Here is a 15,626-nt window from a genome sequence, read left to right as displayed (position 1 = left end):
GAGTAATGAGTTGTTAATTTTGGAATTAGTAAAAAATGTTGATGTGATATAAAGTAAAAAGAATTTGTATAGAAAAGTGAAAAAGTTTTGTATTGTAGTGGATTTTTTTATTTGAATAGTAATGAAAAATTATTGATGTGATATAAAAAGTGAACAAAGTTGGAATGTTTTGATGATTGTTTTAAGAAAATGTGAAAATGAGTAAGAAATAGTGCATATCACTATTCTGTTCTGTTCTAGCCATTGCCAAACAAGGCCATAAAGCTTTAGTGGAGAATTGGGTGAGAGAAAACAAAGATGTTGACCGTTGAGGAGAGCAACGGTCAAATCATGGACCCAACTATCTGCTTTTTTTTTTGTTTTGTTTTGTTTTGTTTTGTTTTTTTAAACACCTCTGACCAACGATCTATAATTACAAAAAGAATTTTTAATGCAATTCTGAATCTCGCAACTAGGAAAAAGAATATGTTTTTTCACAACAAAATAATCTTATAATATTGTCAAAAGAAAATAATGAACTCTTTCATATTACCTTGCCGTATATATATATGATATAATGAGAAAATTATAGACAAAACCATAAGAGAGAGAGAGAGAGAGAGAGAGAGAGAGAGAGAGAGAGAGAGAGAGAAAACAAAAAAGGGAATTCCACAGGAAGGATCGAAATTGGCATTAGCCTATAACTCTGATACCATGAAAGAAAATATAAACATATATAAAAGAGATTAAAAACAAAGTGCGAAATAATAAAATAGAGACAAAAGATTTTATGAACGTCTACATGATAAAGCTCAAAATGTTACATTATACTCTTATTTACTTGATGAGTTTACAAAGCTTACAGATGAATAATCAAATCCCTTAATTTAATTAGGGTGATTCAATATCATCAAATTCATAAATTCAAGGTTTTATAATTTTTATTAAAGGTAATACGTACAATTCTCATCAAATTCCTAACTTTAAGGTAATCCACATATATTCTAACAAATTAGACTTAATTTTCTCACAGCTTGTAAACAAAATTATATGTGACTTGTAAACTAGTTTAGACGTGGGTCGGCTTGTAAACTAGTTTAGGTCAAGTTGATCAGAAAGAGCAGGAGCATAATTAGGAATCAGTTAAACTGATCTGCTGACTAAGTATATATGTCTTATACAGTTACAGTACTGTGGCATTCATGACTTTTCTCTCTCTTCCTCTTTCTTTCTAAACCATAAAGGTTGGAACCTATGATCCATCGAGCTGAATGATTTCTCTTATGATTTGTTTGTGAAGTGGTCAGAGAGAAGCCTTGCATAGGCACTGTTCGATCTGAATTAAGTTTTGGATTGAGAGGAATTGTTTGTTTGTGAAGTGGCCGGTCAGAGAGAAGCCTAGCTTGCATAGGCACTGTTCGATCTGAAGTTTTGGATTGAGATCGAGGAATTGTTTGGTACACTTTTGCACCATAAATGACAAAAGGGTTCCACGAATTTTCTAGTTTTCCGGCAAGACGAGTGATTTTACCGGCTGCATTGCCGATTGTGATCGTTGATACACGTTCTTCACAATCGCCGGAGTTCAGTACGATTCCAGAAGAAGTTACTTTGGCCCTAACCAAGTTCCGTAAAAGGTTGGCGATGTTTATAATTGATTTCACTTAGTTTCTAATTACTTTTGTTTAACATGTTAAGCATTATTTTATGTTCTTTTAATTTTTACTTGGCCGGATAGATTAATTGGTCTAACTTCTGTTTCAATTCGATATTCCCTCGAGTAATGCTAAAACCACGCTTTAATTCTATTGCTATTCTACAACATTGATCATTTATTTATTTATTTTAAAAAAAGAAATGATCAAATGGCTGATTGACGCTTCTACATCAACATGATTGGATAACGATGGCATGTATAAAAGTGTAAGATTATAGCATTACTCTACTCATTTATCTAAAAAGGAAAGAGCTAGTAATTCTAGAATTAACCACACTTTTATCCTATAATAGTATTCCACGCAGTTGATGTAACAGTGTCAATCAGCCTTAACAACTTTTTTTAACAAGGACCGATTGGCACGGCCTCCTCAACAAGGTGAGATAGTGGTGAAATAAGAGGATGAAAAAGTGGGATATAACATTAATACTTGTAAGATAAAAGTGTGATGTCTAACCATACTTAAAAAGAAAAACTTCTATTTCAATAACCTTTGAGATTTCACAATATTTTTGTTACAGTTTAAAGTTTTTTTCCAAGCTGATTTGAAAGATAAAATATGTGAGGAACACATAGTTTAAGCACAAATTTTAGTTTAATAGATTAAATTAGAAGAATATCTTTCAATATACTTCAGAGGAAAACTTGTAATTATTTGTTTATTGGGTGAAGAATTATCTCTTGATGTAATTAGGAACCATGCTCCGATCTCATAAGCAACATATAATATGAATTTTTCTATCTTTTCGGGGTTTTTTTTTTTTTTTTTTCATTATTCGTGTAGCTTGTTTTGTTTTCAGCATATTTTGTTGCTCTCGATAAAGAAAATGTTACTTGCACTACAAGCTTACAACAACTCACACTGGGCCCCACTCTCATGTGAGGGGTTGTTGTGCCCATATGATGTGGGCTTGTAGTGTAACAATCAAATCTCTTATGGATAAAACTTGTGTGACTGTCGACTGGTTGCAAAGAGATAAGTGTCAGTACGTCACGGTCAATTTTTTGAGAGAAAAACAAAAACACATGCGTCAGCAGCCTCATTTTGTGAATAAATGGTATGGAGAGGTATGGAGGTATTTTTTTTTTTTTTTTTTTTAAGACCATGGAGGTATGGAGTTAATTAGTGAAAGATAAATGATATATATATATATGGGCAGAGCCAACTTTTGCAAATTAGGGGGTTAAATTTTTTTTTAAAAAAATTAATAAAATTGGGAGGCCAAAACTAAAAAAATAAAATTTAAGGTATAAAATTTTAAATTTTTTTTAATTTTTTTATTTTTTGTTGAACACCTTGGGCTTTTGGGGGGGCCAAAGCCTGAGGTGGCTCCACCCCTGTCTATACACTTTTATAATATCTTTATTTCACTTTATTGATGCGATACAATCAATTAATTCATTTCTTTTTTTGTTTAATTATGGCTTATCCAAGAACAGATTAACAGTGATACATTACTAAAATGAGATAAAAATGTAATTTCAAATTTTTCTGTGACTTAAGATTTTATATAAGGAAGATTAAATTTCATTAATTAAATAAAAATAAGATAGGATGGGGACAAAAACAAACTTCTTAGTTGATACAGTACAAAATACAAATAATTAAAAATTAGTCAAATAAATGATTCAGTCCAATAATTTATTTTCTTACTGACTAAAAAGAGGCCAAGTAAGAAATTAAAAGACTGACTGCTAGCTAGTAGGCATACCAACGTCGGCGACAGAAAGTCTCCATACATTGCCGATGCGATAGGTAATACATTAAGACATTGGACCAATTATTGGGAAGGACCACATAATTGCCTTGAGATTAATTCATGGTACAGTCAAGTGAACGTTCAAAAATTTCCATAATTAATGCATGTGGTGATCAAGGGGAGAAAGAAGGAGAAGCCTCTTCTTTCACGTCTTTCTTTCTTATGACATTGAAACCAATGCTTATCATTTGCTTTTGGCATGCATACCGTGAACAACTAGCTTTTTTTTTTTTTTTTTTTTTAATATCTTCAATTTGTTGTTGATGATTTAGTAATTCAAATAATGATGCCTTGTAAAAGGTGGAAATTAAAAGATAAATTTATCGAACTTGTTACGTCAAGCACTCTATTATTTAGTAACCTTTACATATTTGGCATATTATGAAGGACTAGAATTTCCGCTCGAAGTTCGGGAGATTATAGAGGATATATTGAGATATGTTTCTAATGGCCGGGCCTATTTATTCGAACAGTTGTTCAGGCTGCCCGAGTATTTGCACGCTCGGGGTTAAAAGGTCTTATTAAGAATCTCTCACAATCCTTGCCGAGTTGTAGGAGGCAAAGAGATTGCAGGAATTTTCAATTGTAGGGGCCGGATTCCGATTTTATTCTGAATTATTTGGCTTAATTTATAAATTTATGTGTGTAAGAACAAATAATTAAAGTTGATTATAATATTCAATTTGTTCTCTGGGCTTCTTTATCTGTACTTTCTTAATTTGTTTATAACCTCATCCAAAATTTTAATATTCGGTGATTTAGGCTTTTGATTTGTATATCATTCATTTAAGTACCTTATCCAAATCTAATCCCATAGATTTGTGCAGCGGATAGCTAGCCAATTGCCTAGACTGATTAAAGAAATTATTTGGAACATTGAACTTGACCACAATATTGCTTGTTAAATATTAAATTCATCGATCTTAACCTTTTAAAAGAAGTGATGATTTAACATATATTAGCAAAATGTTCTAAGTTTAAACATTGTCTCTATAATTCACGTTCCTTCCATTATTTAAATATTAAGGTACGTATTAGGTCTTACTGATTAAATTTATATTTTCTTATCAATATAGGGATAAATGATGATTTAATATTATTATTTGTCCAGCCTAAATTGAAATAAAGGGATGAATATACGTACAATGCAAAAATTAAAAGGCAGAAAAATTATTTGTTGTCAGTTTGAAATTAAACGATATTTCCAATATATTCACTATTTGTGAGCTCATAATCATATAATATTGTTATATAATTATCTAACCTAATTATATAAAATAAAAATGAAAATGAAAATGAAAGCCAAAAGGGCATGAGGTTAGGTCATGGATCGCAACATGAAGTAGCTAGGAGTTTTCTTTTCTTCTTCTTCTTCTTCTTCTTCTTTTTTTTTTTTTTTTTTTCATAAGATGGTTAGATTGAATCCATTTAACTTAATTACATTATTATTCTTTCAAAAGACTCAATTGTCAAAATCCTGAAATTTAAAACATTTCTCACAATACACAATATACCAATGCAATTAAACCTTTATTAAAGAAGTATATATTAATGGTATTATGCATGTATTTTTTAATATATTAAATCTTTTTTTTTTTTCTTAACTCCTGCAACTTGAGGATTTATCATGTTCCAGAGACAAATACCTTGACAATATCTCTTGGTCTTCTTTTTTCTTTTTTCCTTTTCCTTTTTCTTTTTTCTTTTATTATATATATATATATCAGCTTTCATTATGTGTTAAAGGTACCTGCAGTCTTAAAAACCTTTTTTTTTTTTTTTTGCGATTATTTTTTTCTTTTATTGCTTTTGCTACTTGCATCTTAGAGAGAGTATCTTAATTAAAGTCATATTTTTTCTTTCATATTTAATTTTTGCATAATAAACCATTTTTTTTTTAATCTTTGAATGATACATGAAGCACGTTATTTTATTTCTTTTATTAAATAAGGACTAAGGTTCTAGAACATGTTAGAAAATTAAAGTAATGAAAAAACATGATGTTATTAGCATGAACAAGCATATATATTTACGTCTAAGGAACAATCAATCAAATTTAAGTAAAAATAAGTATGACCACAAAAAAGAAGTCATGAATTGCACGAATTACATGGTAGCTAGTTTACTTAAAAAAGAGGAAGCTGCTGACCACAAAAAAAGCATGAAATTTCTTCTTAATGTAAATATTATTTATTCGATGGGGACTTTAATGTGTTTGGACACACTACAAATACTGTTCAGTAACTGTTGTTCTTCATGCTCAACGAAAAACTTGGGAATTAAATAGAGAGAAATGGTCACTGTCACGTGGAAATGCAAATCCCACTAACAAATATTCATGTAAGAAATGACCCAGTTTGTGGCACAGGCTCCTCCAAACTGACCTTTCTTTCTCTTTATTCCACTAATATTTTTCCTTTCTCTTTTTTAATTTTCAGTCAAAAAAATGAAAAATTTATTCTGTAGGAATGATGTTGAAGGCAGTTTTTGAAAATAAACCCTGTCATCCATATTCTCACACTCTCTCATTTCCTATATAATGAACCCTTCACCCGCCACTCTTTTCAGTCATCTCCTTGGCAACTTCTCCTACACCACTTTTGGCTTCTTCTCCTTCTCGATCCTTCTCTGGCCTTCTTCTTGTTTCCTTGTAAGTTCTTTGTAGACATTAGTTTCAGTACGCGTGCAATATTATTGGATTGGAAATATAATTTGCAACCCTGTACATGTTTTTCCTCCTACGTAGGAGGAAAAACATGTACAGTTTAAAGGTTCAAATAATCTCACCTTGTTTTGGTGGTTGCTTTTTCCCCCTTCTTCTTCTTCTTCTTCTTCTTCTTCACCTACGTGAACTGATTTTTTTTTCCTAGTTAAGTGAAATGTTGAAACCATGCATGGGACACCTTTTAAGTTTATTTTCTGAATATTTTGTATTTATCACTGACTAATTTTGATGTGTTGCAGAAGAGACCTTGAAAGACTGCTATGGGTTCTCTTATTATCAGCTTCACCAACGAAGGAAAGGTAAATTAAGAAACAACTCAATCAAGTAAAAGTTACAAAAATAGAAAATATTGTCTTATCAATTGGACCAAACTTCATTTGTCAGGTGGTTGGAGTTGAGGTCCACATGCTCTGTATTTGAGTACAAATAACTGATATGTGACATATGTCCACTTTGGTGTCCCTATAGCTAGTGAGTTGATGAGGGTGTGACGAACATGGAAAACTATATATGATTTAACTAATATATTTCATGTGTGATGTGATATCACATACTTCAACATGGGCTGCTTTTCCTTGTGGTCTAATTAACTAGTTATAGCTAGCCATAAAAATACATTGGATTTTTGTTTTTGTTTTTAAATGTAAATGAAGTTCAGATGGTGGCTTTGGTACCTTATTATGACTCATGTCTTTTTTGGATTAAGTTACACTGGATAATTTCCTGAGCTGCTTGGTAAAATGGACGATTTGTATCTGTTATTATCTATTTATCTTATTCTTAAAAATTCTGAGTTTTCATTCATTCACTCATTATCAGTTTGCGATTGATTTATTATCATGATTTCTTTCTAGCAGGTCAGGGAAGAAAATACTAGCTTTGGAGATGCAGCTGTGACCAAAACCTGCAACAAGAATGGACAGATGGTGACCAGTCCTGGAAGCAAGGATAATTGCCTTGTTAAGAAGGGCACAGGAGGGTGGAAATATACAAGCATCTTGTTAGGTACCAATAAATGAGCGATATATATATAGCTTCTACTAATTATATATATATATATATATATATATATATATATATATATATATATATATATATATATATATATATATATATTCTCTCTCTAACACCCCAAAAAAAAAAAATGGAGAAAAAATGTTTATATTCTTTTTTTATCTTTAATTTTCAAATGTGGGGGTGATTTTATTTTTCATAATTATTTTTAATATGGTGCAGCAAATCAAGGCCTAGCAACACTAGCTTTCTTTGGTGTTGGTGTGAACTTGGTGTTGTTCTTGACTAGAGTTCTTGATCAAGAAAATGCCGTTGCTGCCAATAATGTTAGCAAGTGGACTGGAACTGTTTATTTGTTCTCTCTGGTTGGAGCATTCCTCAGCGATTCATACTGGGGCCGTTTCTTAACCTGCGCAGTCTTTCAGATCATTTTTGTAGTGGTAATTAATTAATATATATGTACACATATTTATCTTTACTCGATCACTCACATCCTTTTTTTCAATTAGCTAGCTTGCTAAGTTGCTAACCAAGTAATTATTCACCTATTTTACTAGGGTTTGGGGCTATTATCCCTCACGTCATGGCTTTTTCTGATCAAACCAACGGGTTGTGGTGATGGGGGAATGGCTTGCATGCCCACATCCTCAATTGGCGTGGCCATCTTTTACTTTTCTATCTATTTAGTAGCTTTTGGATATGGCGGGCACCAACCAACTCTTGCCACGTTTGGAGCAGACCAATTTGATGCCGCAAACCCTAAAGAAAAGGAATCGAAAGTGGCTTTCTTTGCCTACTTTTACTTTGCACTCAACGTAGGCTCTCTTTTCTCAAACACCGTTTTGGTGTACTACGAAGACACCGGAAGATGGACACTTGGGTTTCTGGCATCCTTTGGTTCTGCTATTATTGCCTTGCTGTCGTTTCTGATGGGGACTCCTCGATATCGCTACGTAAAGCCATCTGGCAACCCTCTGCCACGTGTTGCTCAGGTATTTGTCGCCACCGCTAAGAAATGGCATGTTGTTCCTGCCCACCCGGAAGAGCTGTATGAAGTGGAAGGATCAGAATCTGCCATTAAAGGGAGCAGGAAGATTCTTCATAGCAACGAGTTTGAGTGAGTATTGGAATTTAAGACAATTTTTTTTTTCTTCTTCAATGATATAGGAAAATATTGTTCTCTAGGATTTATTTGTTTTGTTAATATATATATATATATATATATACCATATTATTTTGTCACTGTCTACTTATTGGATGGCCTAGCCTATCTATATATATACACGCATGTTACCTAATTTTCTATTTTAATTGCAAGAAATAAATGAAAGGAACTAATTGATTAATTGAGGGGAAATTTCATTTATCCACGATGTTTTAGTACTTTTGTAATCATATTTTTAACGTTTAAAAATGTGCAATATCGGATTTTTATGTTTTAAAATTTTGCAATCAAACGGTTAATCAATTAAATGTCCATTATATCCGTGTAAAACTTAAAAAAATACAAAATTAATTTAATTAAAAATTTAAACAAAAAAAAAAATGGAACAACTCGACCCACGGCAAAGTCCAGCCGTGGAGCAATTATTTATTTATTTTTTTAAATAAAAACATTGGTATTTTGGCACTTTCCGTTATGAACATTACAAAAATTTTATACATGGAAACTGATGTTACTAACTTCTTAAACTTTTATAAGTATGATTGTAAAAGTACCCAAACATTAGAAGGTAATTAAGTAAGTGAAGTTTTTCCTTGATTTAATTTTTTGGTATATATGTAATAATACTTATATCCATGTTCCTTGAAATTCTTCAGTTTTCTGGACAAGGCAGCAACAATAATTGCCAGTGATCTGTATGGCCCAAAACATCCATGGAGCCTTTGCACTGTGACTCAAGTTGAAGAAGCCAAGTGTGTTCTGAAAATGTTACCTATTTGGCTATGTACTATAATCTACTCAGTCGTCTTCACGCAAATGGCTTCTCTCTTTGTCGAGCAAGGAGACGTGATGAACACCAAGATTGGCAACTTTCACCTTCCAGCTGCCAGCATGTCTGCCTTCGATATTTGCAGTGTCCTTATTTGCACTGGAATTTATCGCCAAATTCTCGTTCCCCTTGCTGGAAAACTAAGCGGAAATCCCAAGGGCTTAACTGAGCTTCAAAGAATGGGCATTGGGCTCATTATTGGAATGTTTGCAATGCTTGCAGCCGGCGCCACAGAGATTGAGAGGCTCAGACATGTCATGCCCGGTCAGAAGAGTAGCTCCTTAAGCATACTCTGGCAAATTCCACAGTATGTTCTTGTTGGCGCTTCGGAAGTTTTTATGTATATTGGCCAGTTGGAGTTCTTTAATGGGCAAGCACCGGATGGTATAAAAAGCCTCGGAAGCTCGCTTTGCATGGCGTCGATTTCTCTTGGAAACTACGTTAGTAGCTTGCTGGTTAACATGGTCATGGGGATTACTGCTAGAGGAAATAATCCCGGTTGGATCCCGAATGACTTGAATACCGGCCACATTGACAGGTTTTTCTTCCTGATTGCAGTCTTAACGGCTTTTGACTTTGTGATTTACTTGCTTTGTGCTAACTGGTACAAGGGCATCAACCATGATGACATCGAGAAAGAAACTGATCCGAAGCAAGGACAAGAAGAAGTGCTCAGCAGAGTCTAGCGATCAATCGATATCTTCCCTACTTTTATCCAAATTTTGTATATATTATATATATATTGAGGTCCATTAATTTATGCAAGAAGAAAGCATGACCTGTGCTGATGAGACTTGAAAAAAATAGTATTGCTGTGGAATGATTGCTTTCTTAGTATGGCAGGGTCGATCAGTTATATAGCGATCGAGATCGATGATGTTTCGTGGTATATATATATATATATATTAATAAGGTTGACCTCACTAGGTAAGGTGTGCTTTGAGTTGTAAGGTTTGAGTTGAAAATTACTGTCAATGCATGGCATGAAATGGTGTTTGTTTTCATGCTTCTGCTTCTGTTCCTCATTTTCTTTGTTTTGGAGGAGGGCATTCCTCTTTAAGGATGCGTTGTAATTTCCCACTGATAAATTATAAATAACAAGCATCATGCATGATTTTCAGTAAGTTTAAATTTTTCATTCAAGTTCTATTTGGGTTTGTAATTTAAAAAAAAAAAAAAAGAAACGATTTTAAAATATACGATTTAAAAACGTAATTTTTAAAAATGCAGTTAAGCGTTTGGCAAAATCGCTGTTTATTCTTTAAAATTACGTGTTTTCAAAAAAAGCACCCAATTACTTGCAAATTGACAACACAAATTTTCTGCGCCTTCAAATAGCAACTTTTTTTTTAAAAAAAAAAAAAAAAAAAAAAAAAACACGATCACAAAAAATTCATTTTTTACGATTTGATTTAAAATCACATTTTTTTATCTACAAAATTACAATATCAAACATACCTTAAGTATAACGATATATCTATTCAAGTCATGCATACTAGATGGCCTGTGCTGATCAGCAATATTGCCCACAATTCATGCAATTTGATGAGTAATGTTAAGAGCCAATACGTACGACCATTTTTCCTCATTCAAATGAAACTATATTTGATTGAAAGACACTCCATGCATGGTTAGCTACTAGTCAAAAGATTGTTTACTTAATTAATGCTTTAATTTGCACAAGAACAGAAGACAGATCATATATGTTGTTACAGTTTCCGGTATAGTGACGTGTCGCCTGGTGATTCGCTGCTGAGTTCTGATCTACTACCTCAATCCTGCAAAAAGAACAAACAACTCGTCGGGGGTGTCGACTACGCCCACTCCGATGCCTAAGTCAGTTTAAATCAATTTTCTGCAAAGTATTCTCAATCTTAATCTCAAGAGCTTAGAGAATTCGTAATCTCATACCTGGTGTGACGGTCTTATTTATAGGCCAGACTTGCGGTCTCACCAGACTTCTTAACACCTAGTTGGATTAGGAGTTTGAGTCCTAACTTGGTTGAACTTTAACCATATCTTCAGGGAATTCGAATGGGATTGTAGAGTCCGAAGTTGATTGTGTTTGTACCTCTTTAAACTTGATTCCGTATCAATAACTATCTTATCCCATTAATTATGGAATTGTGGTTTATCCCTGATCTTCTGGGATTCTATCCTTATCGTATTCTGAGACAGTTACGGCACATTTCAGCCAACCTCCGAGGTGATGATACCCGAGATATGTTCGCTCCGAATTGGAGATCTCGGGGTATCGCCGCACCATAACAGGGTTGTGTAAGGCCGAGATGTAATTACTCCGAGACGTAGACGTTGTCACACCGAATTGATATCACCCTGAAGCGATATCACATCAACTTGTCATCACCCCCGAGGCGTTATTACTCCGAGACATAAATATCCGAGATTTGTTTGCTCCGTTCAGACTAGGAGATCCCGGGATATTTTATATACCGTAACCTGGAATGTCAAGACCGAGACGTCGTTATACCTCCGAGATGTCTTTATACCTCCGAGATGTATTTATACCTAGACGATCTCTTCTTTGCTGGGCGGAACAAATGTCCGAGATACAACTCCGAGATATCTTTGAATCCACGTGTCTCTAGGGTTGATTTTATCCCTAACAATATATTACATTATATCAATTTGGAAGGACTTTTAGATATATAGGTCCAATTTAAAAAGTACTACAAGAAGAAAAAATATTACAACTTTTAATATGAAGTCTATTATAAACTAATTAACGTCACAATTAACTTATAATTATTTTGTCATTTATTAAATAAACCACCTCGTTTTGTAAAAAAATTGTAGTAAATGTTATTATCACCTAAACACTTTCTCAATCTAAATAGATGCAAGGATCATGACACTTGCAGGGTCACCAAAGAGCTTTTTATATATTTTGTTTATCTTACAGGAATACATTAAATGGGCTGCTATATATATATATATATATATCTGATAATTAAGGGTGCCAAAAAAAAAAAAAAGATTTCCTCTTGTGCTGTGAGACCTAGAGCTAGCCAAACGTCACAATTAATGGAAAACGACATATGGGGCACGAGGAAGACCAGATTCGAGCTTTCTCGGTGAAGCCCCAAATATAGCTTCTCCTCCTACGCCAGCCACTGATCGCTATGGGAAGTCAAGCACAAGTGGAACCACAAAAAGGCACAATGCTGTATGTGTGTCGTGTTGTTCTGGCCATGCCACTACTACCTGCTTCATGTCTTTTCACATCATGTCGGAATGTCATTGTTTGATTTCATGAGATATATATGGACAGTGAACATACAAAATACAAAATGGCATACGCAACTGCATTTGCAATTAAGTTCATATATATATATAAGCTTTCACGTATGTTTTTTTTCTTCTAGAATATTAATTCGACCTAATTAATCGTAGTAATTAACAAACTGGTGGGCATCAGTAGCTTACTAGCAAAATGAGATTGAAGGAATTGGGGGAAGATGGTTGCGTGGGATGAGCTGGGTTGCTCATATAGATGGGTGCCATGTGCGAACCCATATGGGGCATGGCTTGTGAGGAAATGGGAGTGAGAGGATGGTGGCCGTACGATTGGTGCCTTATCGACGGCTATGAGGGGTGTGGGGGAGTTCCTGCCTCGATGCATGTCAATTGAAATAGACCAATGGGCAGAGAGAGAGGCTTTGTTTTATAAGGAGGAAAACAGGAAAAAAAAAACATTATAAAACAGAATTCTGTAAATTTTTTTCCAGGCTGTTTTAACCAAATTGTTTGAAAATTTTCATTTATAATCAGTTTATTTAAAACCTTCTGTAAATTTACAGACGGTGGAAATTATTTTTACAGACGGTTTTTCGTAACAATTTATTTCTTGACAGTTTTTAAAACTGTCTAAAAAAAAATCGTCCAATTAAATATGGTAATTTTTTTGTAGTGTGTATGACAGTCATATAACATTCTATTAAATAACATTATTCATTAGGCTCATGCTTTTGTGTTTTGTGGCATGGAGACCAATTTCTATTTTGATACTTGTGCTATCAGCATTTGTAAATCGAGACTCCGTTAACTTTCTCATCTAATAGATAACCAAAAGGATTGTACAATTTTACTATTACGTTATATATTTAACCATGTAGGCTCACAGCCTTAGGTCTTCTCGCCAGGGCCGGCCATGTAGACCCATCTCTCACATAAGTCGCAAAGGCGACCTTCGCGAGGGGTCGTGGGCCTCCACAACCTAGACCTCTACTCACCAAGGTCGCAGAGGCAACCTTGTTGAATGGGGATTAACAAGTCTATCTTCGAAGTCTTTTTACCTTCCAATATTTTTCTATTGGCCGGAGCTCAAGCATTTATGGGCCCTTCAATTATATCATAGAAGGACGTACCCTTTGGAGAATTTAGCTTTTCATCATGACTCGTGAGGTAGGCTTTCGTATCACCGATAGGTCTTTCGCTGCTACCAATAGGTTGCGGAGGCCCACGACCCACTCCTAGCAGAGTTCATGGAGAGGAGGCTGCGGGGCCTCCATGACCGGCTGACGTCCGTGAGGGGTGGGTCTCCATGGTCGATAGTGAGACGCATAGTTGGCCATAGGTGGAGACCCAATCTTTTTTTCTTTTTCCCTCTGTTTTTGAAAATTTAACAAAAATGTATAATTGTATTTTCATATTCGTTTCAGTTATCTATTTAATAACACGTCTCAAATTTATCAAATTACAAACTAGGTCTTACAGTCAAAAAAAAATGCAAAAGCACGCAAGGATGGTGACATAATATGTACTCAACTATTTATCGGACAAGAAGTTTGATGGTAAAGAGAGGAGAAATTAGAGATTCAAACAAATGAGTACTCCATATATGAATCCAACTGGTGAAGCATATATAGTTCTCAATCAACTAATTTGTCCCATGGAACTAATTAATGAACTTTCCTCAAGTAATTATAGCCCCACTTAATAGTGCTTGCTTAGCAATCATGAGACCATATCATGAAAAAAAGTTATGAGAGTTTGGGTTCAAAATTTTCCTTTGAAAGAGCCAAACCATGTTGACAACTTGGTAATTAATGCATGCTCCACTTGAGGCTGAGATGGAAATGTCTTACTTTTCTAGCTAGTTGACATGATTAATATATATTAGCATGCACTTCAAATTTTTTGTAGGCTTTTTTCTGTAGTTTCATAACAGGCTAGGGGTCACCTCGATCTGTGAATGAAAGATCGATCCTATAGATATATGATTAGGAATGAGACCAATTTTTTTTGCCTTCCCTCCTGTTGTAGTGGTCCCGTAAAGAGATTTGAAATCCCCCATAATCCCCTGGTCTCCATATTTTTATTTTATGTTGTTTTCCACTTTTGCACTAGCCTTGCATTAGAATATTTTTAAGTCATTTTTCTTCAAAACTTTGTAATAGAAAAAGATATGATATCATATCGTGCTAGTAATTGTTAATACATAAGAAACCTTTCAAATTAAGACAATGGAATTAATTAAGGGATAACAGAACATTAAAGTTATACACCAGTCGTTATTGCATGTATTAGGATCTTGCTTTCAAATTAATATGCATATATTATTGGATTCATTGTGTTCAGTGGACCCTTTGACTATCAAAAGTAGTTTAATTAGGTCGACCCACCTGGATGTTCGGTCCCTTTAGGCCTGCTAGAATCATAAACATGTATGTGGCCCTTGGAGTATCGAAAGTAGTTTAAATCATGCTCAACTTGATGGAATCACGTAAATAATGTATCAAGTTGATTGTTAATTTGTGGCCTATATTTTCTCAATAAAAGACCCATCATCATATGTATATGTATGGCCATTTTTTATTAACAATTACTAACACGTACGATGTGTGACCCAATTATTAAGTGCTACAGAGAAAGAATGCTGATCGCGATGTGACCCAATTAAAAGGAAGTAAACATGGTCTTCGACGAAAGGTATATATATTAAGAATGCAAATTAATACGTACGTACATATGCATTATGTACGTATTTTAAATCGCTTAAAACATGTCATTCAATCAGTGTAACCTAAATATAAGCTTAAAGAGTAGCGCATTCCAATCGATCCTTCAAGATTCGCAACAAACAAGTCTTTTTTTGGTAGGTCAACAAACACTCGAATGCATGGCTTATGGATCGAACATTATTCAGATGTCTAGGGCATCTAATTATATCACATTGACTATACGACATATTGTAATTATTTAGTCGTGTGTCACCCACACTGGCGGCGACACGTCAATGGGATGACGTGGTGCCTATTGGTAAACGACAGATACATCTATTGTCTACTAACGACGTGATTTTTCTTTTAAATAAGCTGCAAGTCGATTATGTGGAAAGCAATTAATGAAGATTTGGGTATTGTCAAAAAGGATAAAAACAGTAGTAGTATGTTCTTCTCTGGCATAATAATGAT

General features: G+C 34.1%; 1 protein-coding gene across 1 annotated transcript; it reads left to right on the top strand.

The window, feature by feature from the left end:
• The first annotated feature begins 6,011 nt into the window (after window positions 1-6,011).
• LOC133878637 (protein NRT1/ PTR FAMILY 7.1) lies at window positions 6,012-10,313 on the top strand. The gene is made up of 6 exons (XM_062317210.1): window positions 6,012-6,106; window positions 6,421-6,480; window positions 7,039-7,186; window positions 7,418-7,635; window positions 7,753-8,312; window positions 9,017-10,313. The coding sequence occupies exons 2-6, from the start codon at window positions 6,442-6,444 to the stop codon at window positions 9,873-9,875; spliced, it is 1,824 nt and encodes a 607-aa protein (XP_062173194.1). The 5' UTR covers window positions 6,012-6,106; window positions 6,421-6,441; the 3' UTR covers window positions 9,876-10,313.
• The last annotated feature ends 5,313 nt before the right edge of the window (window positions 10,314-15,626 follow it).

Source organism: Alnus glutinosa, chromosome 9, assembly GCF_958979055.1.
Source record: "Alnus glutinosa chromosome 9, dhAlnGlut1.1, whole genome shotgun sequence".
Taxonomy (NCBI): domain Eukaryota; kingdom Viridiplantae; phylum Streptophyta; class Magnoliopsida; order Fagales; family Betulaceae; genus Alnus; species Alnus glutinosa.
Note: the sequence above shows the minus strand (reverse complement) of the source record. Positions and strands in the feature narration are given on the sequence as shown.